The sequence below is a fragment of the Aquarana catesbeiana genome, linkage group LG04 (genome assembly GCF_042186555.1).
Source record: "Aquarana catesbeiana isolate 2022-GZ linkage group LG04, ASM4218655v1, whole genome shotgun sequence".
Lineage (NCBI taxonomy): Eukaryota > Metazoa > Chordata > Amphibia > Anura > Ranidae > Aquarana > Aquarana catesbeiana.
This window is the reverse complement of record NC_133327.1, coordinates 469539321-469567315: the sequence shown is the minus strand read 5'-3', so window position 1 is coordinate 469567315 and position 27995 is coordinate 469539321. Positions and strand designations below refer to the sequence as shown.

Sequence of the window (27995 nt, the reverse complement as noted above, 5' to 3'; positions counted from 1 at the left end):
GTAGAGGGTATCGATTTTTGATCGTTACTGCGTTTAGGCCTCGGTAGTCAATGCAGGGTCTTAGGGTACCATCCTTTTTGGCAACAAAAAAGAACCCTGCTCCTGCAGGCGATGAGGATTTCCGGATTAATCCTTTTTCTAGATTTTCTGCAACATACTAAGACATGGCCTGGGTCTCTGGGATGGACAGAGGGTAGGTACGACCCCTGGGTAGAGCTGCTACGGGAACAAGGTCAATGGCACAGTCAAAGGACCTGTGAGGAGGAAGCACCTCAGCTGACTTTTTACAGAACACATCCCGGAAATCGCTATATGCAGCGGGAAGGGCAGAGGATACTGAGGTGGTAGCCACGGGAAGTCTCCCCTTAGGAGCAACCTTGAGTAGGCAGGAAGAGAAACAGGAGGGACCCCAAGCCAGGATCTGCCCAGAAGTCCAGTCAATGTGTGGGGAGTGGAGCTGCAACCAAGGAAGCCCCAATACGATAGGGGTTGAGACCTTAGGAAGGATAAGAAAGGATATCCACTCCTGGTGGAGTATCCCTACCGACATCTTAACAGGAGGGGTCTGGAAGCGGATAGGCCCCCCTGGAAGAACAGTGCCATCAATCGCCGAGACCACCAATGGAGTGGTGAGGGGTAAAAGGGTAAGGTTCATGGAAGATGCAGTTCTCCAGTCCATAAAGTTGCCATCGGCTCCCGAATCCAGATAAGCCAAGGCTGAGTGGGAGGAAACGCCAACATGAAGAAACACCGAAAGAAGCAGACGAGAAGATGACTTTTCTGGGTCCAATACTCCACCTTCCAGATGTATTACCCGAGATTTTCCTGGACGAAATGAGCATGTGTCACGAAAATGACCTTTGCCCCCACAGCAGAGACACAGGCCCAGAGTTCTGCACCTAGCACGTTCCTCGGGGGATGGCCTGGTCTGGCCCAGCTGCATGGGTTCCTTAGTTGGCAGGAGATGCTCCACAGGACGAAAAGAGGGGAGCTCGGGCTGACTAATAACCGAGGAGTGCTGGCGTCACTTTTCTAAGGTCCTTTCCTGAAAACGAATATCTATCTGGTTACACAGGGAGATAACTTCGTCCAGATCAGTGGGGATGGTTCTTCCTGCTAATTCGTCCTTCACTCTATCAGAAAGGCCATGCAGAAAGGTTGCGACTAAGGCCTCATTGTTCCAGCTCAGCTCAGCCGTCAGTATGCGGAAACGAAGAGCATACTGTCCCATAGAAGCAGACTCTTGGCGGAGACGTAAGAGGGCGCTGGCCGCTGAAGAGACACGACCTGGTTCCTCAAAGATATTCCGGAAGAGTTTCAGAAAATTAGAGAGGCTGGAAACCACTGGGTCTTTCCTCTCCCACATAGGGGCAGCCCAAGCTAAAGCCTCGCCGGACAGGAGAGAAATAATATAGGCTACCTTTGCCCGATCAGACTTGAAGTTTTGGGGTTGGAGTTTGACATATTTTTTTGTTTAATACATTTTGGCAAGGGTAACGATGAAAAGCATCCCAACTAGCTAAGAAAGAGAACAGGACACATGGTCAGGTATTAGTGCCCCAGCGATGACGGCAGTACGTGCTATATGTGACGTTCATATTAGTGTGAGGAGTTTTGACAGACTAGTAAAATCCAAACAGACACCTGTCAAAAGAAGCCTGACCCACGTACAAGACACAGAGGATCCCAGACTGACTACTACAGCTCACCACGTCATCTCCAACAGAGTCTACATGTCAAGCCGTGTTTTACTTTTTATGGACTAAGAAGAAGATCAGGATTCATCGAGGGACACATGGGATCATATGACAAGAGGAGGGACTGTTGTGGAAAATTTTATATTAATGTATTGTCATAAGAGTCTCCCAGTGTCTGTTCAATCGCAGCCCGCTCTAAAGAGCTGACTGGGGCAGACTGACGCTGGTTGAGATCTGTTTGGTAGTGAAAAGCTCTTTGGGGATGTAGAGAAATGTTTGCGGAGTGGGGACATGGGACGCCAGCCAAGGGCCCCGGTGCGATGCACAGAACGATCTTCTGGTGGGGGTGTGTTCGCTCTGCAAAGACATTATCGGTTTAACGAGTGTGCTCTCATGTTGCCCCTGTGTGCCTGATCAACACATTTGTGGCCCAATGAGTGTACACCTGCCGATAATCTCTCGTCCACAAAGACAGTAGAATAATCCAGATATACATTGTTCTCTGGAACAATGTATAATAGGGATTTCTATCAACGGAAATACGGGAGTCTTTTGGGTTGTTCTGGTTGGAGATGGGGTTAATGTTTGAAAGCCATGTGGCTTCTAAAAGCATGCACCCTCTCTCTGCTCAGACACACCCATAAGACTCCTGTAGTCATTGTTCATCGGTTGTTGCATTTTCCTGTGTTAAATCCTTATATTGTCATTGACATCCTGTGAGGTCACAAGCTTTGTAAGAGGTGTTTGGTTGTTGGAGGCTCAACCCTCGAGCTTTGGGGACTTCCTCTTATGCTAATAAAGAGTGAGCACACGGCTGAGGAGTCAGTGTGATCTTGGAACTGGAAGCGTGAGGTTGTGGTCTGTCTGTTTGTGAGAATGTGGCACACACCAGAGGATAGGCTACACCAGAGGATGGCATACGATCAAAAGGTGAGATGCATTTATATAATTAGACGAAATTGTTATTATTATTAGAAACAGGAGATTTGGCTGTGTGCTCTGTGTGCAGCCAAATTTCGCTGTCAGCTAGGGAAGAGTCGCTGAGAGTTGCCTGAGCAAATGTCTTGGGGAGAAGCCCAAGTCGGGGTAGGAATAGCTGGGGTAGTACAGTCTAGGTCAGGGGTGACATGTCTTACCTGGGTCCCGTCCTCGAGGGAGCGCACCTCCGTCCGGGCTTGCTGGCGGGTGGTAACAGGGCAGGCTTCCGGGGATACATCCAGGGAGAAGGCTGAATTTAAACATCCCAAATCGTGGCCCAACAAAACCGCTGCAGGTAAGTTCTGCATTATTCCAACTTCCACGTCTTTGGCCCCCGAACCCCAATCAAGGTGAACCCTGGCAGTGGGGACCCACATAATATTTCCCCCAGCCACCCGCACAGCCACAGACCGTCCCGTTTGCTCTGCCGGGTTTATCATCTGGGACTGTTTAAGGGTAATAGTAGCTCCCGTGTTCCGCAGTCCCTGGGCAGCCCGACCATTAATTCACACGGCTTGTCGATGGTGCAAACAATTATCCGTAGTGGCAGCTTGAAAGGGTCTGCCTCATGTAGAATTCCAATATTCTCCTCACTTGGGTAAGTCACATCATCTCTCTCCAGACAGTGTGCAGCAGCCCGGGCAGGTCCAAGGGGCCTTTTGTTCCACACGTCCTGGGAAACATTCTGCGGACAATACCTCCTAACATGACCTGCTTGGTTGCATCTGTAGCAGAGGTCCCCTTTCCCTCGTGAAGATGGTAGCTGAGTGGGACCAGAGATCAATGGCTGGTGTGGAGGGGCAACGCTCCGTGGAATGTTGGGGATAGGCCGGGCTGGGGTCTTAGGCTCTGGTTGTACCGTCTGCCTTGAATCCACTTATTGGTCAGCTAGGGTGGTAGCTTCATCTACTGTGACTGGCCGCCGATCCTTTACCCAGTCTCTAACTTCAAGTGGGGTATGATGGTAGAATTGTTCCAGGAGGATTAGTTGGAGCGCGTCTGCCATGGTAACAGCTTCACGCCCGGTCATCCAACTCTTCGCTGCTCGGGTCATTTGATGAACCCATTCTGTGTAAGGCTCTCTCTCCTTACGGCGGAGGTTGCGAAACCTCAAACGGTGTGCCTCTGGAGTAATGCCGAAGCGAGCCAATAGTCTTTCTTTTACCCGGTCATAGTCCTGGCTGATCTCGTCTGGGACATTATTATACGCCTCTGCAGCCCTTCCTGTGAGCCAACTGACCAGGAGCGTGACCTAATCTGCTTTACTGACACCTTGGAGACCGTATTGCCGCTCAAACATTTGCAGGTAAACATGCATCTCATCTTCCCCGTCTTGAAACATACGGAAGGCGGCATAGGGTAGCTTTTGCGGGCCGCTGGAGCTACCCGGTTGAACATAACTGACGCTCTTTGGTCCCGCTGGAGTTCAGCCATTCGCAGCTGGGACACCTCTCGTGACACTTGACTGATAACCTCCTGCGGGGGGTGAGTACCATACAAGGCCAGTCGCCACTGGACGTCACGCTGGAACTCTGTCGCCTCTGAGGTATCTGCTGGTGGGTTGCTGGCCTGGTCGATCTCCATTAGTTCAGTGATGAGGGTCGCTTTGGTTTTGTTGCTGAAGAAATTTCCATGGGCTTTCGAGAGATCCTTCAAGGTGCTGCGCTTGAGTCTGGTGTAGTGATGTTCCATCTGCTGTTAGGAGCAGGGGGTCCCGGTTTTGGTTTGGGTGTGCCTAGGCAAGAGGAAGCATCCCACCGCTGCCACCAATTGTGACGGATCCTATCCCACACTCTGCTGAGTGCTTCTGTCAGTAATACCGCTTCCTCCAGTCTGACCATCAGAGAGATATATTATTATAGCATTGAATACAAGTCTAGCCGAAAATAGCTTGTAGAATCTTGAAAGAATTATTGGACAGAATACAGCCTTTTTATACAGTTTAACACAAGAGGTTAGATAATGGTGGTAGGGCTGCCTCATGGATTCTCCCCCCTCCCCACTAGCAACAACTTAAAAGACAATTATATAATTAACATGTTAATTAACATAGCACTTAAGGCAGTCTAGTGACCAGACAATCCATCATGTATTGTTCAGAATTAACAACCAAGAATAGTCTTTGGGCAAGTCCAAGAAAACAGTCTCTCAAAAATATAACAAAAAAAAGATTAATATAGCAATACCAAATAAGAGGGTGAATGTCGACAGAAAAAGGTCCTTGCAGCCAGTGTCCGCAACAGGGTCATTTGGAGGGTATTTGTACTTTCCTGACATTTCAGAGCCTCAAGAAATGAGATTGCCATCAGTGCATCAGGTGTGATCGATGTGATCAATTTTCAATGATTTGCACCATAGCTTGTAGACCAGTGGTTCTCAACTCCAGTCCTCAGGACCCACCAACAGGCCAGGTTTGCAAGATAGCTAAAATACATCACAGGTGATATCACTTGCTGCTCGGTGATTGCAGTATTCTAGTCTGCAACTCCCCAAGGTAATACTTAAAATCTGGCCTGTTGGTGGGTCCTGAGGACTGGAGTTGAGAACCACTGTTGTAGACTCTATAACTTTCACAGAGACCAAATAATATTCACTAATTTGGGTTATTTTTACCAAAGAGATGTAGCAGTATAAAATTTGGCCCAAATTTATGAACAAAAATTACTTATTTGCAAAATTTTATTATAGAAACTAAAAAAAGTGGGTGTTTTTTTCAAAATTTTCGCTCTTTTTTCACTTATGTTGCAAAAAATAAAAAATTCAGCGGTGATTAAATACCACCAAAATAAAGCTCTATTTGTATGAAAATAATGATAAAAATTGTGTTTGGGTACAGTGTTGCATGACTGAGTAATTGGCATTCAAATTGTGAGAGCGCTGAAAGCTAAAAATTGGTCTGGGCAGGAAGGGTGTATAAATGCCCTGTATTGAAGTGGTTAAAGCATTTTATACAGCACAGTGCTTGTGCTGTGTCATTTGGCCCCCTGTAATACCTGGCTGATCCTGAATATCATGGCTGCTGTGCCCTGACACTGTGGTCAGTTTACGTGCCTCCATCAACCGCAGCCCTACTCTCTGTCGCCTCTGTGCTCTCTGCCCCCTTCCTCCCTGCCTGTCAGCTCGTGACAGTGCCCGCCCCCGCAACTCCTGCTGCTCAGATAACTTTCACATCTTCATACCATCCCCTCTGTGTTTAAATCATGTGTGCCGCTATGTGAGTGATTTATAAAAGAAAAGCCTGCTATACTTCATTTTACAGCTCTTCTCAGTGATCACATGATCGGTCGGCTCTCTCCTCCTTCTCTCCCGAGTGACATCAGCGGGGGAATCTCAGCCCCAAGCGCTGCATCTGTCAGACGGGGAGAGGAGAAAGCCAGCCGATAATGTGATCGCTTAGAAGAGCTGTAATATGAGGTATAGCAGGCTTTTTTTAAATAAATCACTCACACAGGATTAGAACACAGAGGAGATGGTATGAAGATGTGAAGGTGGCTTAACAACCACTTTACCACTTGCCGACCGCCGCATGTACATTTACGTCAGCAGAATGGCACAGACAGGCAAATGGGTGTACAGGTACGCCCGTTTAAATTTTCCGCTGTGTGGTCACATGCACGCCAGAGGCGGCGCACGCGCGCCCCTGCCGTGAGCTCCATGAGTGTGATCGCGGGTCCCGCGGACTCGATGTCCACGGGGATACCCGCGATCGTCTCACGGAGAGGAAGAACATCAGCATTTCCCTGTTCTGCCTAGTGACACTGACACTGATCACCACTCCCTGTAATCGGGAGCGGTGATCAGTGTCGTGTCACACATAGCCCCTCCCCCCACAGTTATAATTACTCCCTAGGACACACGTAACCCCTGCAGCGGCCCCTCCTGGTTAACCCCTCCACTGCCAGTCACATTTTCACAGTAATCAATGCATTTTTAATCGCACTGATCGCTGTATAAATGTGAATGGTCCCAAAATGGCGCCAAAAGTGTCCGATCTGTCCGCCATAATGTCACAGTCACAATAAAAATCGCTGATCGCTGCCATTACTAGTAAAAAAAAAAAAAATGTAATAAAGATGCCATAAAACTATCCCCTATTTTGTAGACGCTATAACTTTTGCGCAAACTAATCAATAAATGCTTATTGTGATTTTTTTTACCAAAAATATGTAGAAGAATACGTATCGACCTAAACCGAGGAAAAAAAATATTTTTTTATATATTTTTGGGGGATATTTATTATAGCAAAAAGTAAAGAATAATGCGTTTTTTTCAAAATTGTTTTTGTTTATAGCGCAAAAAATAAAAACCGCAGAGGTGATCAAATACCACCAAAAGAAAGCTCTATTTGAGGGGAAAAAAGGTCGTCAATTTTGTTTGGGAGCCACGTCGCACAACTGCGCAATTGTAAATTAAGTGGACGCAGTGCTGAATCGCAAAAAGTGCTCTGGTCTTTGGCCAGCCAAATGGTCCGGGCTTAAGTGGTTAAGGGTGTACACACTTATGCAACCATATTATTTTATTTTTTTATTTTTACTTCCCTCCACCTATAAGATTTCAGTTTGTTGTTCAACTGAATTGTACAGTTTATAGGTCACATTAAAGGTGGAAAAAGTTCTGAAATTATTTATCTTTGTCTCATTTTTTTACATCACAGGAACCTGACATTTTAACAGGGGTGTGTAGACTTTTTATATTCACTGTATACTGGATTTTACTAGATTTTTTTATACTAGTAATTAGTGCAATCAGCGGCTTAAAAGAGAGACTACTATATTGCGGCGGACAATCTGACACTGATATTTTGTGGGAACCAGTGACACTAATACAGTGATCAGTGCTAAAAATATATACTGTCACTGTACTAATGACACTAGCTGGGAAGGGGTTAAACATCTAGGGTGATCAAACTTGTGAGCCGAACCAGTGTTTTTGTGTTTACTATGTGGTGCTTTTACTAAGGGATGTGCTGGATTTTATTCCCTTTGCAGGGAAACAAAATCCAGCACATCCCTGCTGACAGGACAGAGCTATGCCTTGTTTACATAGGCAGAGCTCTGTTCTGTCTTTCTCCTCGCTGATCAGCGAGTGCCGGCAGTCATCCATCAGCTGGCACCCGCTGATCGGCTTGTGTTGTGACTAATCACAGCACAAGTGGCACACCCCCTACCCAGAAGTGCCCTACCACGTACTAGGTACGTGATCTGGTAAAGGAGAGACACTTTGCAGCCGTATAACGGTGTTATGCAGTCGGCAAGTGGTCATAAAGCCTAAACATTTTTTTAACTTAAAGTGTTACTAAACCCAGTAATATGAAAACTTTTCATCTGCACCCCCCCCCCACCCGTGCCCACAGCTTATAAATCTTTTTTTACATTAAAATACTGCCACTATATACCTTTTTGGCTGATCTGTATACCACGGTCACATGATAAACTGCAGGGTCTGCTTGAGTGCTGAGTGTTCAGGCAGGAGGAGATTTCCACTATAGCCTGTGTCCTCATTAGGGATGAGCAGAACACCCCCAGGTTCGGTTCGCACCAGAACATGCGAACAGACATAAAATTTGTGTGAACCTGCAAACAACGTTAAAGTCTATGGGACACGAATGTGAAAAATCAAAAGTGTTCATTTTAAAGGCTTATATGGAAGTTATTTACATAAAAAGTGTATGGGGACTCGGTAATGCCCCAGGGGACATGTATCAATGCAAAAAAAAAACATTTTTAAAACGGCTGTTTTTACAGGAACAGTGATTTTATTAATGCTTAAAGTGAAACAATAAAATGAAATATTCCTTTAAATATCGTGCCGGGGGTCCCCTTAGTCTGCCTGTAAAGTAACGCATCTTTCCCATGTTTATAACAGTACTGCAGCAAAATTACATTTCTAAAGGAAAAAATGTCATTTAAAATTGCTTGCGGCTGTAATGTATTGTCGAATCCCAGCAATATACATTAAAAGAATTGAAAAAATAATTTAAAAAAATTTGGCGTGGGATCCCCCCCAAAACCCATACCAGACCATTTTAAGGGGAACCCCATGCCATAATGTTAAAAAAAAAAAATGTCGTGGGTCCCCCCCCCCCAAAATCATACCAAAATCCATATTAGACCCTTATCCAAGCATGCAACCTGGCAGGCCGCAGGAAAAGGGGTGGGCGAGAGAGCCCCCCCACGAACCGTACCAGGCCACATTCCCTCAACATGGCGAGGGTGCTTTGGGGTCCCCCCAAAGCACCTTATCTCCATGTTAATGGGGACAAGGGCCTCATCCCCACAACCCTTGCCTTGTTGTGGGGGTTTGCGTGCAGGGGGCTTATCGGAATCTGGAAACCCCCTTTAATTGTCAAAAACTGTCTCCTGTCGTTTTTACTTTTTTGACACTTTTTTGGGCTCTTCCCTAGTCCTCATGCTGTTATGGGAGGTGGATAATCCATCAAGATGTGACATCCCACCCACTGTGTTCTTTTTTAGTTACTGGGCATGGAGGAGGATGGAGGGACTGGGCTGTCATTTAGGATCTGAAAACACACACATGTGTGATGTCAATATCATGTGACCTGAAAATCTCAGGTCAAACAGGAAATATTCTCTCCAGCAATAGAGACCAAACTGACAATGTGCAGCAGTACTACCCTCACTGTGTCTTATCTGGCCTTGCCAAGAGAGACCCTGCAGGAGGGGGAGGGGGGGATCTGTCCGTACAGGATCAAAGAGCCTTTTTACACAATACAGAGGATTAATCCCTTAAATTCCACAGTGAGTATAACAAGCATGCTATTCTGCATATGCAGACAGATTTTACTGTTGTGGGTTTAGTAACACTTTAAAGTGGATGTAAACCCACTCTAATCCTTTCTAAATTACTGCCATAGTTGTTATCCATAAGGATATACATGCCTCCTACATGTATCCTTACCTGTCAAATGTCTCCCCTCTGTCTGTTATGAGACCCAAAAAACTGCAGATTCTGTGGGAGGGTCTCTTGTCTGGAGCTCGGTGGGTGGAGTAGTAATGTCAGTAGACTCACCGCCCACCTCTACACTCCCCTTGTCAACATGCATTTTCTCCTGTGTATTTCTTACACTGAACTTCGTCTATGATCACTAACATCCAGTCAAAACCCAGAAAAGTCACCACATGACTTCAGCATGTCCAATCATGCTGAGGTGTGGAGCAGCCAATCCTGGGAGAGCTGGGGAAGAAAGGAGGAGGGGATCTGAAGTACATAGAATGTTTCCCTCAGGCTTGTGCATTAGATATGTAAATCCCCTGTGACTCACAGCAAGGGGGGGGAGAAGTGACTACTATTTCTCTATGTGTCAGTTTTTATATCACTGAAAAAAGATAAGAGGATTGCTTAGAGCTGGATTAACTCTTCATGGCAAGACTGGGCACAGATGACATGAAATCCTACACTGTACAAGGTGCAAGCCTTATTTAATTTTTTTTCAGGTTTACATCCACTTGAATGCATTCCTTATATTTAGGCATCAGTATCGCCCCCTTGCCCCCCTTTATGCTTACCTGGGCCCTCATTTGATCCAGCGCTGTGCCTGTCAGCAGCGGTTCTTTACCCTCACTCCCTGGTCTCCTAGGCATTGCTGGAGAAACCATTGGCTCCTGCTGCTGTCAATCAAGGCTGGTGACAAGGGAGCGGGGCGGAGCTGAGCCCAGCTGTTGTGTCTATAGATGCAGACAGCGGCGTTTGGGAACGAGCAAGCACAAATACCCCATAGGAGATGACCTCCTGTGGGGGCATGTGCCGGAGAGGAGGAGCCAGAGCATTGCCAACCTGGCTGCAGGGGACCTGAGAAGAGGAGGTTTGGGGCAACTCTGCAGATAAGTTCCTGTGGGGGCACGTGCCGGAGAGGAGGAGCCAGGAGCGCCAACCTGGCTGCAGGGGACCTGAGAAGAGGAGGTTCGGGGCAACTCCACAGATAAGTTCCTATGGAGGCATGTGCTGGAGAGGAGGAGCCAAGAGTGCCAGCCTGACTGCAGAGGACCCTAGAAGAGGAGTTTTGGGGCAATTCTGCAGGTAAGTATAAACCTGTTTGTTATTTCTAAAGGAATGCATTTGCAATCACTTTAACCAGTTAAAGACCAGTCGCCGCAGTTATACTGTGGCAGGTTGGCTCTCCTGGGCGAAATGCCATCATGGTACGTTGATCGCTTTAAGACCACTAGTGGGCGCATGTGCCTGCGGCGCGTCGCCGGAGACGATGCTTGTGGCTGGCAGCCGTGATGTCCAACGGCCACCCGCGATCGCTCCTGAGAGAGACAGAATGGGGATCTGTCAATGTAAATAGACAGATCGCCATTTTGTCAGGGGAGAATAGACCGATCGTCTGTTCCTAGTGATTAGGAACAGCGATCTGTCTCCTCCCCCAGTCACTTCACTGCCCCACAGTTAGAAACACCTCCCCAGGGAACACTTAACCCCTTAATCGCCCCCCAGTGTTAACCCCTCCCCTGCCAGTAACATTTATAAAGTAATCAGTGGCTATTTTTAGCTCTGATCGCTGCATAGAATGCCAATGGTCCCAAAAAAGTGTCAAAAGTGTCCGATCTGTCCGCCGCAATGTCGCAGTCCCGCTAAAAATCGCTGATCACTGCCATTACTAGTAAAAACAAAAATTTATAATAAAAATGCCATAAATCTATCCCCTATTTTGTAGACACTAAAACTTGTGCGCAAACCAATTAATATACGCTTATTGCGATTTTTTTTTTACCAAAAATATGTAAACTACATACCGGCCTAAATTGATGAAGACATTTTTTTGTGGGATAGTTATTATAGCAAAAAATATTGTTTTTTTTTTTCAAAATTGTTGGTCTTTTTTTTTTTTGTTTACAGCGCAAAAGAAAGCTCTATTTGTAGGAAAAAAAAGGACAAATTTTGTTTGGGTACAGCGTCACACGATTACACAATTGTCAGTTAAAGCGACGCAGTGCCACATCGCAAAAAATGGCCTTGTCATTAAGTGGCAAATCCTTCCGGTCCTTAATTGGTTAAACTATGACAACATTTGTTCAAATAAGGGGTGACATCTGTAAATCCAACAACTGAATATGCAGTATTAATCAAGTGTGTAGTGTATTGATATGTTTGTGGTAAAAAAAAAAAACATTGATGGTCATGTTCTATGACCAATGTAACGTCACACAAAGACATTTGAGGGATTGCAGACAAGAAATAACCTTTGTATGCTGTATTCTTTGTCACAACGATCGGCGTTCTGACAAAACACGCAACTTGACATCGACTGTAAAATGCCCTTCAGAGAAGGAGGGGCCACACATAGGGGTGGACACACTAAGAGCCAATTGAAAGAACCCGTTACGACAAGCCCCTAACTAGCTCTCAGGCCTGGTTACAAATGTAGGTCACCTTGGCATACCCCCCCCCACCACCAAGAAAGGCTTAAACAAAATCTATACATACCATGATAACGAACCTATGTATAGAGAGGACATAAGTGCGTTCAGTAAATAAAATAGAAAACTACGCCTTGTGTAATCCAAATAATAAAGAAACGACGCATTTGCCAGGCTCTAGTATGGCCCTCATAGATGCAATTCCACGCCCATTAATTTGTGGATGACGTATGTAACACGTGACAAGCTAGGACATACTCTCCTACTGAACGGCTTGCTGTGAGCGCAGGTGTTTTGCGGATTGAGCTGAATTGCGGTGTCCTGTTGCTGGGTGTCATGGCAGGGGTCTTGGCTCGAAAAGCAGTTGACTATGTGAAGAGCAAGGAGTTCCGTGACTACCTCATGAGGTGACGTGTAGGGTGGGATAAGTATACGGTGTACTTTCTTTTGACATAGCAGTGGGAGTATAAGGATAGAGCAATGTCCGGTTTTAAAGGGTATGTCTATGACGGAAGGCGGCTGTGCGAGGGCAGCTGACAAAGCGACTGCAGCGGACTTTGTCATAACAATGGAATAATGTGAATACTGTCATTTGATAGGCTGGATTTAGATGTCATACTGCCCTGAAAAACCTGAACACAAATCTTTTTGTACAAGCTTTGCTCTAATTCGTCACCCAGTGCAGTTACAGTAAACTCTGATTTTAGAATGTACTTCTTAAAGCGGAGCTTCACCCAGAATGAGACGTTCCTCTTGTTGGCATCCTCTACACTGCCATATTTGGCTCTTTTTGGGCGGGAGCAAGTAGCTGGTTTTGTTAGGTACCCACTCCCACTGCCGGTTAGATCGCCACCATGATCTGAATGAAAGTTTGTCCTCCCTCCTTTCCCCCGCAGCATTCTAGGGCACATCACAGGTCTCAGAAGACTGCAGAACCATTCACAAAGCACAGCCCCCCCTCACTCATGCACAGTAGGAAACTGGCTTTGAAGCCAAAAGGCTTCACTGCTGGTTTCCCTTACTTAAAAGGTAAGTTCGCCTTTTTACAGAAAATCTGTAAGGTGAACTTGCACTGGATCCCCCCCCCCCATATTCCGCAGGCTTACCTGTAGGTAACATGAATATCTCCTAAACCTTTACGGTTTAGAAGATATTCACTTTGCATGCAGTCACTGACATCAGCGGCGCATGCGCTGTGAAGGCCCGGTAGAAGGTCTGGCAGACGCTGCCAGGAAGAAGACTCCCAGAAATGACGTAATCGCGGCTCCGGCCACGCACAGCGCCAGAGCCGCGAACCTGGAAGAGACACTGAGGGAACATGTTAGCTCTCTCGGCATGGACCGGGATCAGATGCCGACGCCTCGTACTAAGGTGATTATTTCCTAATGAGCTAGTATGCCTTAGCGTTACAGGTTTTTTTTTTTTAAAAAAAATTCTGTGTGTGTATACAACTGCTTTAACTTCCTAAACGTACCTCGTCAGGAGGTATGTTTAGGAGCATTCTAATTGGTCGGCGCCGACCAATTGGATCCCGCATAGCTCTTCCTGTCACCACAGGCGAAGAAAAGAGAAAGCCGCAAGGATTTCAAATCCCTGCATTGGTAAAGCGGCTATATGATCTGACAGAACAGGTGATCGCCAGACTGCAGGTTAGCGCGACCAGGTGCGATGGTAATGGCGTCCAGTGTAAGTTCACCTTACAGATTTTCTGTAAAAGTGAACTTGCACTTTAAGATGACGGCACCTGGACCCGAAGCGGCTTGAAGAATTGGCTCGATTGAGGACATCACTGGATCACTTAACACTTGCCGTCACTTTAACTGACAATTGCGCAGTCATTCGATGCTGTACCCAAACAAAATTTGCATCTCCCCCCCCCCCCCCCCCACACAAATAGAGCTTTCTTTTGGTGGTATTTGATTACCTCTGCGGTTTTTATTTTTTGTGTTATGAACAAAAAAATCGACAATTTTGAAAAAAAAAACTAATTTTTTACTTTTTGCTACAATATCCCCGCAATTTTTTTAAAGCAAATTTCTTTATCAGTTTAGGGTAATATATATTCTTCTACATGTTTTTGGCTTAATAAGCGTATATTGATTGGTTTGTGCAAAAGTTATACTGTCTACAAACTATGGGAAAGATTTATGCCGTTTTTTTTTTTTTTTTTGTTTTTTTGTTTTTTTTTTTACTAGTAATGGCAGTGATCTGCGATTTATTTGTGGTATTGGGACAGACAGATCAGAGACTTTTGACACCATAGGCATTTATACAGCGATCAGTGCTATAAAAATGCACTGATTACTGTGTAAATATCACTGGCAGGGAAGGAGTTTACACTAGGGGGCCATCAAGGGGTTAATTTTGTGTTCCCTCAGTGTGTTTTAACTGTATGGGTATAGGATTGACTAGGAGAAGAAACATATTGTTGTTCCTACTTACTAGGAACAAACGATATGGCTCCTCTTCCTTGACAGCACAGGGATTTGTGGCGCTCGTGTACGCGATCGTGCCCGCCGGCCACGCGCTCCCTCTGGTGGCTGCTAAAGGGAAGTACGTACCCATACAGGATTTCGCCCAGGGGAGCCATTCTGCCGCAGTATATCTGCGTGAGCCGGTCAGGAACCGGTTAAAAGTCAGCAACTGCAGAGTTTGTTTAGGGGGGACACTGGAGCTACTCTTTAACCACTTGCGCTCCAGAAGGTTTTTTCTCCTTTGTGACCAGGCCATTTTTTTGCTTTTCAGCACTGCTGCCTTAAATTTCAGTTGCGTCATTGGTGGCATTCGATCACCACTGAGATTTTTATTTTTTGCTATATAAATGAAAGAAAGCCAACTTTGAAAAAGCTATTTTCTAATTTCTGTTATAAAACCTATTGAAATTTCTATATAAAACTAGGCCAAAATGTATTCTGCTATGTCTTTTTTGATAACAAAATCCCAAGAAGGCCCCTTTCACACTACTGCTACTTAAAAGGTGCGCCATTTTGACACGTTTTCAGGGAATGCCTGTGTAAACTTGAGGTCTATGGACCAACTCGCTTCAAAGTCAGACATAGTACAGGGACTACTTTGAAGTCACTGCGACTTGAAGTCGCACAGATATGAATGGTACTCATGGGAAATCGTGGGGTACGACTTGTCGCATGACTTTGCAGTCCCAAGTCGCACAAGTGTAAAAGGGGCCTTGGTGTATATTGGTTTGTGTGAAAGTTAACCACTTGCCTACTGCACTTTTACTGTGGCAGGTCGGCTCTACTGCGCGAAACAGCGTACCGATATGTCATTTCGTGCAATAGACACTGACACGCTTGACCCTTTGATTGCCCCTGATGTTAACCCCTTTCCTGCCAGTGTCAGTACAGTAACCGTGCATATTTTTAGCACTGATCACTGTAATGTCACTAGTTCCCAAAAAAGTGTCAGGGTGTCTGCTTTGTCCACCGCACTGTCACAGTCCCGCTAAAAATCACTGATCGCCGCCATTACTTTAAAAAAAAAATGCTATAAAAATATCCCATAGTTTGTAGATGCTATAACTTTTGCGCAAACCAATCAATATACGCTTTGAGATTTTTTTTTTTTTTTACTTATTGGCCAAAATTGATGAAGAAAATTTTAGATTTTTTTTTTTTTTTTTTTACTTGTGGGGACATTTTTTTTTTATTATTTTGGTACAGCGTTGCACAACCGTGCATTTGTCAAAGTACCACAGTGCCATTTTGCAAAATATGCCCTGGCCATTTAGGGGGTAAAACCTTCCAGGGCTGAAGTGGTTAAAGTGTATTTTTTTTCCAAAGCAGTTTAAAAAACCATGTGCAAATACCGTGTGACATAAAAAATTGCAACAGTTGCCATTTTCTTCCCTAGGGTCTCTGCTAAAAAAAATTGGGGGTTATAAATAATTTTCTACTTACTGATTTAAACTTGTAAACAAAGTTCCAGAAAAAGCCTGGTCAGCAAGTGGTTAGGAATGCTTTCAGAAATAGAAGTGTTAATAGTTTATCAATTAACGAAATGGAAAGTAGAGCTGCATGATTAATCATCAAGAATCGTTATTGCGATTTTATTTTTTATTTTTTTTCTCCCCATTTGCGATTTTGACAAAGGGTTTCCCAATCTTCCTGATCTTTGGTATGCAGAGAATTTTCTCTCTGCTCTCAGCCATCAAAGTCTGGGCAGTCTGCCAAGTTTTAAAACATTCTATCAGTGGACTGTTAAGTCTAAATTGTATCAATTTGTCTTTTACATCAAAGGCATAGACTTCTGTATGTAAATTAGGAACGTTTAAGCACTTAAACGCTAAACCTTTTTCTGACAGTTGTTTTCAAGTTAAAATTTTTTTTTTTTTTTTTCTTCTAGAAATTGCTAGACATTACTTAGAACCCCCAAACATTATAGATATATTTTATTTTTTTAGTAGAGACCCTAGAGAATAAAATGGTGGCAATATTTTAAGTCACACTGTATTTGCGCAGCGGTCTTTCAGATGCAATTTTTTTGGAAAAAATTACTTTAATGAATTAAAAAAAACCTAAACAATAAAGTTAGCCCACATTTTTTTTTTTTTGTATAATGTGAAAGATTTTACGCAGCGAGAATCGTGATCTTTATTCTAAGCAAAAAAAATCGTGATTCTCATTTTGGCCAGAATCGTGCAGCTCTAAGTAAAGGAACAGAAGAGAAATCCGGATCAAAACTGTATATGGTGTGACCATCCTTTACCTTCGAGACAGCATCAGTTGCACACAGTTTTTGAAGGAAATCAGCAGGTAGGTTGTTCCAGACATCATGGAGAACTAACCACGGATCTTCTGTGGATGTAGGCTGCCTCAAATCCTTCTGTCTCCATGTAATAGCAGACAGATTTGATGTTGAGATTAGACTCTGTAGGGGCCAAGCCATCACTTCCAGGATCACTTCTTTACACTGACATTGGGTGCATGTTTTGGATCATTGTCCTGCTGCAGAATAAGTTTGGGGCCAATCGTGCCCTTGCATGATGGTATGGCACGATGGGTAAGTATCTGCCGTATTTCTTAGCTTTGAAGACAGCATTGATCCTCACATACCGTAGTTAGTCTGGCTGAAAAAAGACACAAGTCCATCCAGATCAGCCAATAGAGGGGGGGGGGGAGTGTATATGTGTGTGTGTATATAGAGATATATCTATATCTATGTGTGTGTGAGAGATATAGATATGAGAGAGAGATTATGTATAGATATTTCTCTCAGATTGCGAGTAATGCGGTTAACAAGCGTTTTGCAATACGTGCTATTTAAAAAAAAAAAAAAAAAAAAAAAAAAAAAAAAATCCTGACTCGGTTTGCGAGTGTCTCACAAAACGAGCAGGATTCAAGCCTCTGCGGTGTGCAGTACCGCATCTGCCCAGAGATGCGGGGGAACCGGTGACACTCGGTTTCCGAGCCTCTCCGAGGGTTTCCGAGCAGCTCCGAATATTTCCGAGTCTCTCCGGCGTCCCCTACCTCTAGCTGCATGTGGTACTGCATACAATAGAAGTCAATGTGGAACGAATTTACTTTGTTTCCATTGACTTCTATGGGGAAACTTGCTTTGCTATGCGAGTGCTTTGGATTACAAGCATTCTCCTGGAACGGATTATGCTCGTAATCCAAGGTTCCACTATAGCCATAGATAATCTCAATTTCTCTCTGTCTGAAAAAACATAATTCAATTTGCTCAAGCAGGGAAAAAAAATCCTTCCTGATACCCCAAGAGGCAATCTGATATTCCCTAGATCAAGTTTACTTACACATAATATAACTGGGTACTAATATTTATATCTAGGAAAGAATCCAGGCCTTAACAATCTACTGAGCTGGCCAGAACTAGCTCTTGAGGGGAGTCTATTCCACATTTTCACAGCTCTTACTGTGAAGAAGCCTTTCTGTATTTGAAGATGAAATCTCTTTTCCTCCAAATGTAAAGTGAATAACTCAACACCAAGTTCACTATATGGAGCACTTATGTATGTATACATGTTGATTATATCCCCCCCCTTAATCTCCTCTTCTCAAGAGAGAATAAATTCAGTTCCTCAAATTTTTACTCATAGCTGAGCTCCTCCATACCGCTTCTTAGTTTGGTTGCTCTTCTCTGCACTCTCTTCAGTTGCCCGACCTTATCCTTTTTATGAACTGGTTCCCACAACCGAACTGCAAATTCCAGATGAGGTCTTACTAATTATTTGTACAGGGGCAAAATTATATCTCTCTCTGCAATCCATGCCTCTCCTAATACTAATGGATTTTGCTCGCTTTTGAACCTGCAGCTTGGCATTGCATGCTATTAAGCTTATGATCTACCAGAACACCCAGATCCTTCTTCACCGTTGACTCTCCCAGCTGTTATACTCCTGGTATGTATGATGCATGCATATTCTTAGCCCCCAAGTGCATAACTTTATATTTATCAACATTAACTGCTTCAGCCCCGGAAGATTTGGCTGCTGAATGACCAGGCCATTTTCTGCGGTTCGGCACTGCGTCGCTTTAACTGACAATTGCATGCTCGTGTGGCGCTGCACCCAAACAAAATTGATGACCTTTTTTTCCCACAAATAGAGCTTTTTTTTGGTGGTGTTTGATCATCTCTGCGTTTTTGTTTCTTTTTTGCGCTAAAAAACAAAATGAGACAATTTTGAAAAACACAATATTTTGTAATTTTTGCTATAATAAATATCTCCTCCTTCTTTTTTTTTTTTTTTTTTTTTTTTTTTTTTTTTTTTTTTTTTTTTTTTTTATCCTTTTGGGACTGCGACACATTTGACACATTTTTGGGACCATTGGCATTTATACAGCAATCAGTGCTATAAAAATGCACTGATTACTGTAAAAATGTAAATGGCAGGGAAGGGGTTAACACTAGGGGTGATCAAGGGGTTAACTGTGTTCCCTCTGTGTAATAACTGTAGGGGGATGGCACTTGCTAGGGGAAGTGAGAGATCGGTGTTCATACTTGGTATAAACACACCATCAGTCTCTTCTCCCCTCAGAACCGGGATCTGTGTTTACACACAGAGATCCCGGTTCTCGCTGTGTCATGAGCGATCGCGGGAGCCCGGCGGTCATCCTGCCCACTGGGCATTCGCATCGGCTCAGGGGGCAAGCAGTGGGCGCACGCCCCTAGTGGCCAAAGGGCGAAGCGACGTAACATAACGTAGTTTCGCCCGGCCGGCCATTCTGCCGCAGTAAAATTGCAGCGGCTGGTCGGCAAGTGGTTAAACCTCATTTGCCACACCATTGCCCAATAAAACTGTGCATTGAGGTTGGCTTATAAGTTGGAGACATCCTGTAAGGCCGTTATTCCACTGCAAAGCTTGGTGTCCTCTGCAAAAACCAAAATGGTACCTTTTAATCCCAGACCTTATATAATTTATAAATATATTAAAAAGTAATGGTCGGGGGCGTGACCGGAAGCCGAGCTAGATGGCAGCCTGATTCCCTAGCTCCACAAGCCCACAGCAAAAACGGCAATAATAGGGGCAATAACCTCCACATTTATGGGAAAATCTAGGACCACCCGCTCCTCTAAACCCAGGGGATCATCCCTACCCCCTCCGGGAATGAACACAGACCTCCGCTCGTTCTTCCAACGGCCCGGAATGTCTCAGGACGAGGAGGCCAACATGGCGCCGGATGCCTGCGCGCCTGCACAACAGTGCACCGATCGGTCTCCACAGCCGACCTCACCCTGGCAGCAGAACCCAGAGGGGCCAGAACAAGAAGGAGCGATCCCCCAAGATGACATCTTGCACGCACCAGCGGTGAGTCCTTCACAGCGGCCAGACGCCCAGGCTGAACAGCAGCATGGATCTCCGTCCACCATGCGGCCCGCCTCCCCCTCTCATTATACACAATGCTCGGCGGCTTTCCCGAGACTACTAAGAACAGCCCCAGACACTGACACACAGAGTCTGGAGCCGGCCTCCCCAGGCTCATCTGAGCTCTCCCAGGACTTTCCACCCCTGCCAGTTCCTGCAGATCCCCATCCCAGAGCATATCGACCCCCTGAAGGGGGGAGGGGGGGTCCATGGGCAATGAATGCCACCTCTCCCCCTCCTAAGGCACAGAGACTGTCTCGCTCCAGGGAGCCCAGCACCTCTGGACACCACAAAGCCTTAGAGCCCTCTTATGCACAGAAAGTGGGCACCCCACTCTCACACCCAGCAAAGCACTTTCCTGTAGGAACTACCCTGCAACCGCATATGGGGGCATGGTCGGACTCATGGGATCCCCCAGCACCGGGAGGCCAATTACACCAAGAGGAAGACGCATCCACTCCAAACACCCCGACGCGTGGCCCATCCTCACCTCACTACCATAACAGCCCTATGCAAGACCCACTCATGCCACCGCAATGGTTCTCCTATCTGCAAGCTATACCCACAAAAGAAGATTTTAAACAACTAATCGCAGATGTTAAATCCACATGTCGCACAGAAATCCAAGTACTACAGACCGGACTTAAACACTTGGCAGACAGAATGGAGATGGCAGAGGAAGAGATCCAGGAAACTAAACTGGCGGTCCATAGAACGCAACTTCAGGGCGCAGACCACAAAGTAATGTTGAGAGATATGCAAAGGCATATCGAAGACCTGGACAACAGGGGGCGCCGTAACAACATCAGAGTGAGAGGTATCCCAGAATCAGAGGGCGCCGAAGACCTGCAAAAAAACCCTGCAAATCGTCTTTAACAACCTTACCGGGGAGCCTCCAACAAAACACATAGAAATGGACAGAGCCCACAGGGCACTTTGCCCTAAAGGAGCTACCCCTAAACCCAGGGACATTATTTGCAGAATCAGCTCCTACCCACTTAAAGAAGAAATTATGAGGCAGGCACGTCTAGCACGCAGGGTGATGTTCGAAGACGTCCAGATCCAACTATATCCGGACCTATCCTGGCTCACCCTACAAAAACGTAGACTCCTCCAACCCCTACTACAAACCCTACAGAAAGAAGCTATCTCCTACCGATGGGGCTTTCCATTTAGCCTCACGGCAAAGCACCAGGGCAAATCCGCAATTTTGAGATACCCAGAGGATCTCCGCACGTTTTTGTGAAGTTTTGGAAATCCCGGCTCCTCAACTACCAGACTGGGACATAGTGGCTACCCCCCCACCACTGCCCACCACATGGCAGAAAGTACCTCCGTCTAACCGACCCAGGAACTCGGACACGCAACGCAAGCCTACCAAGCATAAGGCCCGCTGAACTGCAAACACAACGATATCAAGCAAATACGGGACTTGAGCACTTAGGCTCAGTATTCAGGACGGTCCAGACAGCAGTATACCTACTGCTACCCTAGATTAGCATCCTTCAATATGCCCCTATGCCACTTTATAGCTCGCTATTACGGGCATAACCCAGGAGCTTGGAGAAGATAGGCCTTAGATCCATCTCCTGTCACCCCCTCTCCCCCCCCTATTTGTGTTTTTTTTACCAGTTATAAACGAGTGCACAGTGTTAGACTGTGTACGGTTCACAAGATATGGTTGATGGTACACGGGCTCCCGGGGGTGCCTCTTCGCTCGTCCCATCTGGGGCGGGGGGGGAGGCCCACACGGGAATCCGTTCTGACCTTGGCCCGTTGGCCATTTTGAGTTTGAATGCAAGGTTTATGTTATGTTACTATTATGTATTAACTGTACTCTTCTTTTTCCCCCAGTCCCTTTTCCTTCTCTCTTTCTCCAGCCATCATCCGGCAAGCACAGGCATATGCACGAAACTCCCTGGTCTCCTCCCGGAGGGTGCCCACTCTGAATCTGGGATCTCGACCCCTAACAAATCTCAACTAGGTAAGAACTTACCCCCATATCTTCACCCATCATCACTATGGCCAAGGTATTATCGTTAAATGTACATGGACTAAACTCCAATAGGAAAAGACATCTGGCGCTGAGGGAATTCAGACAGTCGGGAGCTGATATTATAATGATCCAAGAGACCCATTATAACAAAGAGGGCTCATTCGCATTTGCGTCCAGATATTACTCCCAAATCTATATAGCATCAGGTACTCATAAAAGGGCTGGAGTGGCAATACTCATTAAGCGAGGGGCCCCCTTTACATGCGTGACTCAACACTGTGATCCCCATGGCCACTTCATTATCTTACAGGGGCAGTGGCAAACACAAGACGTGACACTATGTGCATTATATGCACCGAATATTAGACAACATAGCTTCCTATCCAAAGTATATGCGCGTATTTTTAGATCTACTCCCAGGGTCCTCATAGTGGGAGGTGATTTCAACCTCATTCAATCAGCTGCTGCGGATCGCCAGACTGTGGCCCCCCAGGCTCCTTCGTCCAGGGTCCATAGAGACTCGAGACTATTCAGACAAATCACTAGACGATATGCGCTCTTTGACGCGTGGAGGGCTCTCAGTCCAGGCGAGCGGCAGTATACATTCTACTCGGCCCCCCACCAGACCCACACACGCATCGACTATTTTTTTGTCAACAACCACACTCTCAAACTGACACGCAAGGCACAAATACTTCCGATCTCGTGGTCGGACCATGCCCCCATCCTGCTCACACTAGACTTAGGCACCCCGGTTCGCAGACCATATAACTGGAGGATGAATACTTTCCTCCTCCAACATCAACCGGCTCTAGTGGAATTAAATTCCACGCTAAAATACTATTTTCTAGAGAATGCCAACCAGGAAGTTACACTCCCCACACTTTGGGAGGCCCACAAGGCGGTCCTTCGGGGCAAATGTATAGCAATTTCATCAGCACTAAAAAAAGATGCCACGGCAGCAAAACTAAAGGCAGAGCAAGAACTTAGAGCTAACGAACACAAATTTCAACTTAAACCCACAATACCTGTCCTAAGGAAAATAATTAAGCTTCGCACAACACTCCGAGATCTAGCCTTGGGACAGGTGGAAAAAGCTTTAACAAGATTGAAACAAATGTTCTATGATAAGGGAAATAAAGCCCATTCCCTTCTAGCCAATAAATTACGTGAACGATCCCACATGAACTCTCCTTATCAGATAAAAGACAAAGGGGGACAATTACTATCCCACCCGGTAGACATCGCCCGTACTTTTGCAGACTTTTACAAGGAACTTTACAACAATCCTGAGATACCCAACAACCCACCCTCTATAGACCTAACCCACAAAATGCAACAATACTTGGAACAGAGTGGCATTCCCCATCTCCAACCCTCTGATCTGATGACACTCAACACACAGATCACAGATGAGGAAATAGAACTTACTATAAAGTCCCTACCACCCCACAAGGCCCCGGGTCCGGACGGCTTCCCGTACGAATACTACAAAACATTTCTCCCCCTTTTACTCCCCCATCTCCGCAGACTGTTTACCGCTTTTCTTAATGACACACCCATTCCGTCAGAGATGCAGAAATCTTTTATCACCATGATCCCTAAACCAGATAAGGACCCCTCCCTTTGCGCGTACTATAGACCCATTAGATTACTAAATTCGGACTTAAAAATTTTTACTAAACTTCTATCCAACAGCCTGAACACGATACTCCCATCATTGATCCACAAAGACCAAGTAGGGTTTGTCCCTTTACGGCAGGCTAGTGATAATACTAGAAAGGTGATTGATTTGGTGGAAGTGGCGAACAGGGAGGGCGCCCCTTCATTACTACTTAGCTTAGATGCTGAGAAAGCTTTTGATCGACTGGGGTGGCCGTTCCTGTTCGCCACACTGGGTCATATGGGCTTCCGGGGACCCTTTTTACGGGCAATCAAACATCTATACTCCAGCCCTTCCTCACAGGTCAGGACCCCCTTTGCAACTTCAACGTCATTTACAGTTTCGAACGGAACCAGACAGGGATGCCCGCTATCACCTCTCTTGTTCGCGCTATGTGTGGAACCCTTAGCGGCATCCATTAGGAATAACCGAGATATACGAGGGATCACGGTTAGAGACAGAGAATTTAAAATCTCCCTCTTTGCCGATGATATCATCCTCACCCTGACCCAACCCCATGTTACCCTCCCGAACCTACATGCAGAACTAGACAGATTTCGCACCCTATCTGGGTATAAAATTAACGCCTCCAAATCAGAAGCACTACCCATCAATATCCCCGAGGCTGAGATCACGCTTCTACAATCTAACTTCCAATACAACTGGAAAACAACTGCCCTGAAGTACTTGGGCACCTACATTACCCCACAATTTAACACACTATATCAAGAAAACTTCCCTCCCCTCTTCAACACAATTAGATCCTGATTACTTCAATGGAAAAAACATCGTATCTCCCTCTTAGGCCGAATCGCCTCTGTTAAGATGACCATCCTCCCGAAACTATTATACCTTTTCCAGACACTTCCCATACCTATACCAACTAAACAACTGAAAAAGCTGCAGTCAGACCTGCTAGACTTCACGTGGAACTACAAAAGACACAGGATCCCGGGTTCAGTTCTGATGGCGTCGCGCAGTGAGGGGGGTCTAGCTTTTCCAAATATCATTAAATACTATCAGGCTGCGCAACTAAGAGCGGTGGCCTCATGGTTTACTCAAAAATCGTACAATAAGTGGACAGAGATTGAAAAATTATGGCTAGCCCCCATACACCCGAACAATCTATTATGGAACGCAAATGCAGAAGTGGCTCCCGACCGCTTACTGGGTCCTATGGCCCTTCTACGGCAGCTGTGGCGGAAGATAGCACATACCAATAAATTGATCTCAGAGAGATCGACCTTAACTTCCTTTGTCTGCAATCCCAGGGTGCCTGGATAGTCTCACACACCAGATGTCACATCCCTGGTCCTCTAGAAACTTATTCCACTTCGGAAGTATAGTAGATCCCAGGTCCCGTAGATTGTTGCCTTTCTCAGACTTGCAGACCAAATATGACCTACCGAGACAAGCATTTTATGGGTACTTACAAATACGACACTACGCATTAACCATAGCCCCAAACCTACAATTCTCACCTCCATCCCCCTTTGAGAATATAATTCTAGCAGGCAACACACAGAAGGGACTAATTTCAGGAATCTATAAGATACTGAATGCTTTCCACATAGAGGAGAAAGGAAAACATCGCTACATGCTCAGATGGGAGAAGATTCTTAATGAAGAACTCCCACTGGAGCTGTGGCAGATAATATGGAACCAAGCAGCGAAGAGTTCACTATGCACGCTTTATAAGGAAAATTCATATAAAATTCTGTGCTTCTGGTACATGACACCAGATGTAATCCATTCAATCTTCCCTACAAGCTCTGACAAATGCTGGCGTTGCCAAGGAGTTAGAGGCACTTTTATACATATATACTGGACATGCCCAATAATCATCCCATACTGGGAGATGGTTCGAGATCTCCTCTCTCGTGTACTAGACACGGAGGTTCGGGAGTCTCCAAAATTTTTCCTACTGGGTCTATCACCACTAAAACTTAGCAAACCTTACAAGAAATTAATGAGACACATTCTCACAGCGGCACGCTGCTTGGTAGCTCTACACTGGAAACGTAGTACCCCGCCCTCTCCTGAAGATCTTTACTCTAGAATTAAAGATGTTGAACTAATGGAGAAAATGACAGCCAGAATACAAGACAAGCTGGAGGCCCACAACAGAGTTTGGGAACCATGGCACCTCCGGGAGGACACAACATGACCAGGTAATAACTCTAGGCGGATGGCTTACTACTTTTCTTTACTTCTTTCTCTCTTTCCCCCCTTTCCCCCCCCCCCCCCCTTTTTTTTTGTTTTTTTTTGTTTTTATCCTTTTATTTTTATCCCCCCTAAATCTGCACTAATATTGGTATCCAGGACCCTCACTCACTGGGGGACTTCACCCCTTAATCTTTCCCCATATCATTATGGAAGAATGTGCTACACTTTAACACCAGAAATAAGCTCCCATTTATTTCTTTGTTTCCCAGGGGAATTATTAACAGCTACACTGTACTGATTGTTAGTTTAATACTGTAAGCGGTCATACTGGATATTTTATGCGATTTTTTTTTTTTTTTCATGCTTCTTTATTTTGTATTGATAATACACTTAATAAAACGTTATTTGAGAAAAAAAAAAAAGTAATGGTCCAAACACTGACCCTTGGGGTACACCACTAATAACCTTAGACCATTCAGAGTAAGAATCATTAAAGCGTAAAAAAAAAAAAGGGGGGGGGGGGATCCTGTTCCTTTAAAGAATGTTATAGTGCACATTCTATCACCTAAAATACCTGGCTAATCCTGCCTGGTTTTGCCCTTCTCCCTGTAAACTGACCACCGTTTATCATGGCTGCTAAGCCCTGACACCATGGTCAGTATACGTGCCCTTGTCATCTGCAGCTCTGCTCTGCCTATGATAGGTGCCTATTGTCTATGCTTTATTAAAAAAAATACAGTTCTATACCTTATTTCAGAGCGCTGCTCAGCATTAACGTGAATTCTCAGCCCATCCTGCTGTAGCTGTAAGATTGAGAGAGGGGAGAGGCAGGCGCTCTGAAATAAGATTTTTTTTTTTTTTTTTTTTTTTTTTTTTTTTCCCCCCTGCATCGGGGCACCTATCATTATAATGGAGGATTGTAAGAATACAGCACAGTGGCTTAACAACTACTCTCTAAATTCGATCTTTTAGCCAGTTTTCTATCCATTTACCTTACACATTAGCCGTGTGTGGGGAACTGTGTCAAACGCTTTGGCAAAATCTAAATATATTGCGTCCACAGCCACCCCTCTGTCCAAGATATTACTTACCACCTCATAAAAAGAAATCAGATTTGTCTGACAACTTCTGTCTTTTATGTATCCATTCTGTCTTAAAAAAAAATAATTCAGCAAGAACTCATTTACAGTGGGGCAAAAAAATATTTAGTCAGCCACCAATTGTGTAAGTTCTCCCATTTAAAAAGATGAGAGAGGGCTGTAATTGTCATCATAGGTATACCTCAACTATGAGAGACAAAATGTGGAAACAAATCCAGACAATCACATTGTCTGAAAGAATTTATTTGCAAATTATGGTGGAAAATAAGTATTTGGTCACCTACAAACAAGCCAGATTTCTGGCTCTCACAGACCTGTATCTTCTTCAAGAGGCTCCTCTGTCCTCCACTTATTACCTGTATTAAAGTGGTGTTCCGGCCAAAATTATACTTTTTAAATAAAAATACCCCTATAATACACAAGCTTAATGTATTCTAGTAAAGTTAGTCTGTAAACTAAGGTCTGTTTTGTTGGTTTATAGCAGTAGTTTGTTGTTTTATAAACTTACAGCAGGCCGTGGCCATCTTAAGTGTGGGCATCTGAAGCCAGACTGTATTTCTTCCTGGATCTCATCCTTGCATATCTCGCACATGCTCAGTGCAGCACAAGCAGTGTAATAGGTTTCAGGTCAGGTTTCCATAGCAACGGCAGTTTCAGAGGAAGTTGCCGCCCTATCCCAGAAGGCATTGCAAACAGGAAACGATGCGATGGGCCGCGGCCAGGGAGGAGGAAGTGATAAATGAATACAGCAGATATACAGTAGGTGCTGAGAAAAAAAAATTAAAAATATCCAATTTGTTTACAGTGCACAGTTTAGTGAGGGATGCTGAAGAGTTGTAAAAGTGGGTGGAACTCCACTTTAATGGCACCTGTTTGAACTTGTTATCAGTATAAAAGACACCTGTCCACAACTTCAAACAGTTACACTCCAAACTCCACTATGGTGAAGACCAAAGAGCTATCAAGGGACACCAGAAACAAAATTGTAGACTGAATCTGCAATAGGCAAGCAGCTTGGTATGAAGAAATCAACTATGGGAGCAATAATTTAGAAAATGGAAGACCTACAAGAACACTGATAATCTCCCTCGCTCTGGGGCTCCATGCAAGATCTCACCTAGTGGGGTCAAAATGATCACAGGAACGGTGAGCAAAAATCCCAGAACCACACG

General features: G+C 45.0%; 1 protein-coding gene across 1 annotated transcript in view; it reads left to right on the top strand.

Annotated features, from left to right (window-relative positions):
- Positions 1-12268: 12268 nt before the first annotated feature.
- MPC1 (mitochondrial pyruvate carrier 1) overlaps positions 12269-27995 on the top strand; it is a gene marked incomplete in the record, with an annotated part of 73356 nt that continues 57629 nt past the window's right edge. The window contains 1 exon segment of the mRNA XM_073627587.1: positions 12269-12462. Coding sequence (XP_073483688.1) covers positions 12392-12462 — 71 coding nt within the window.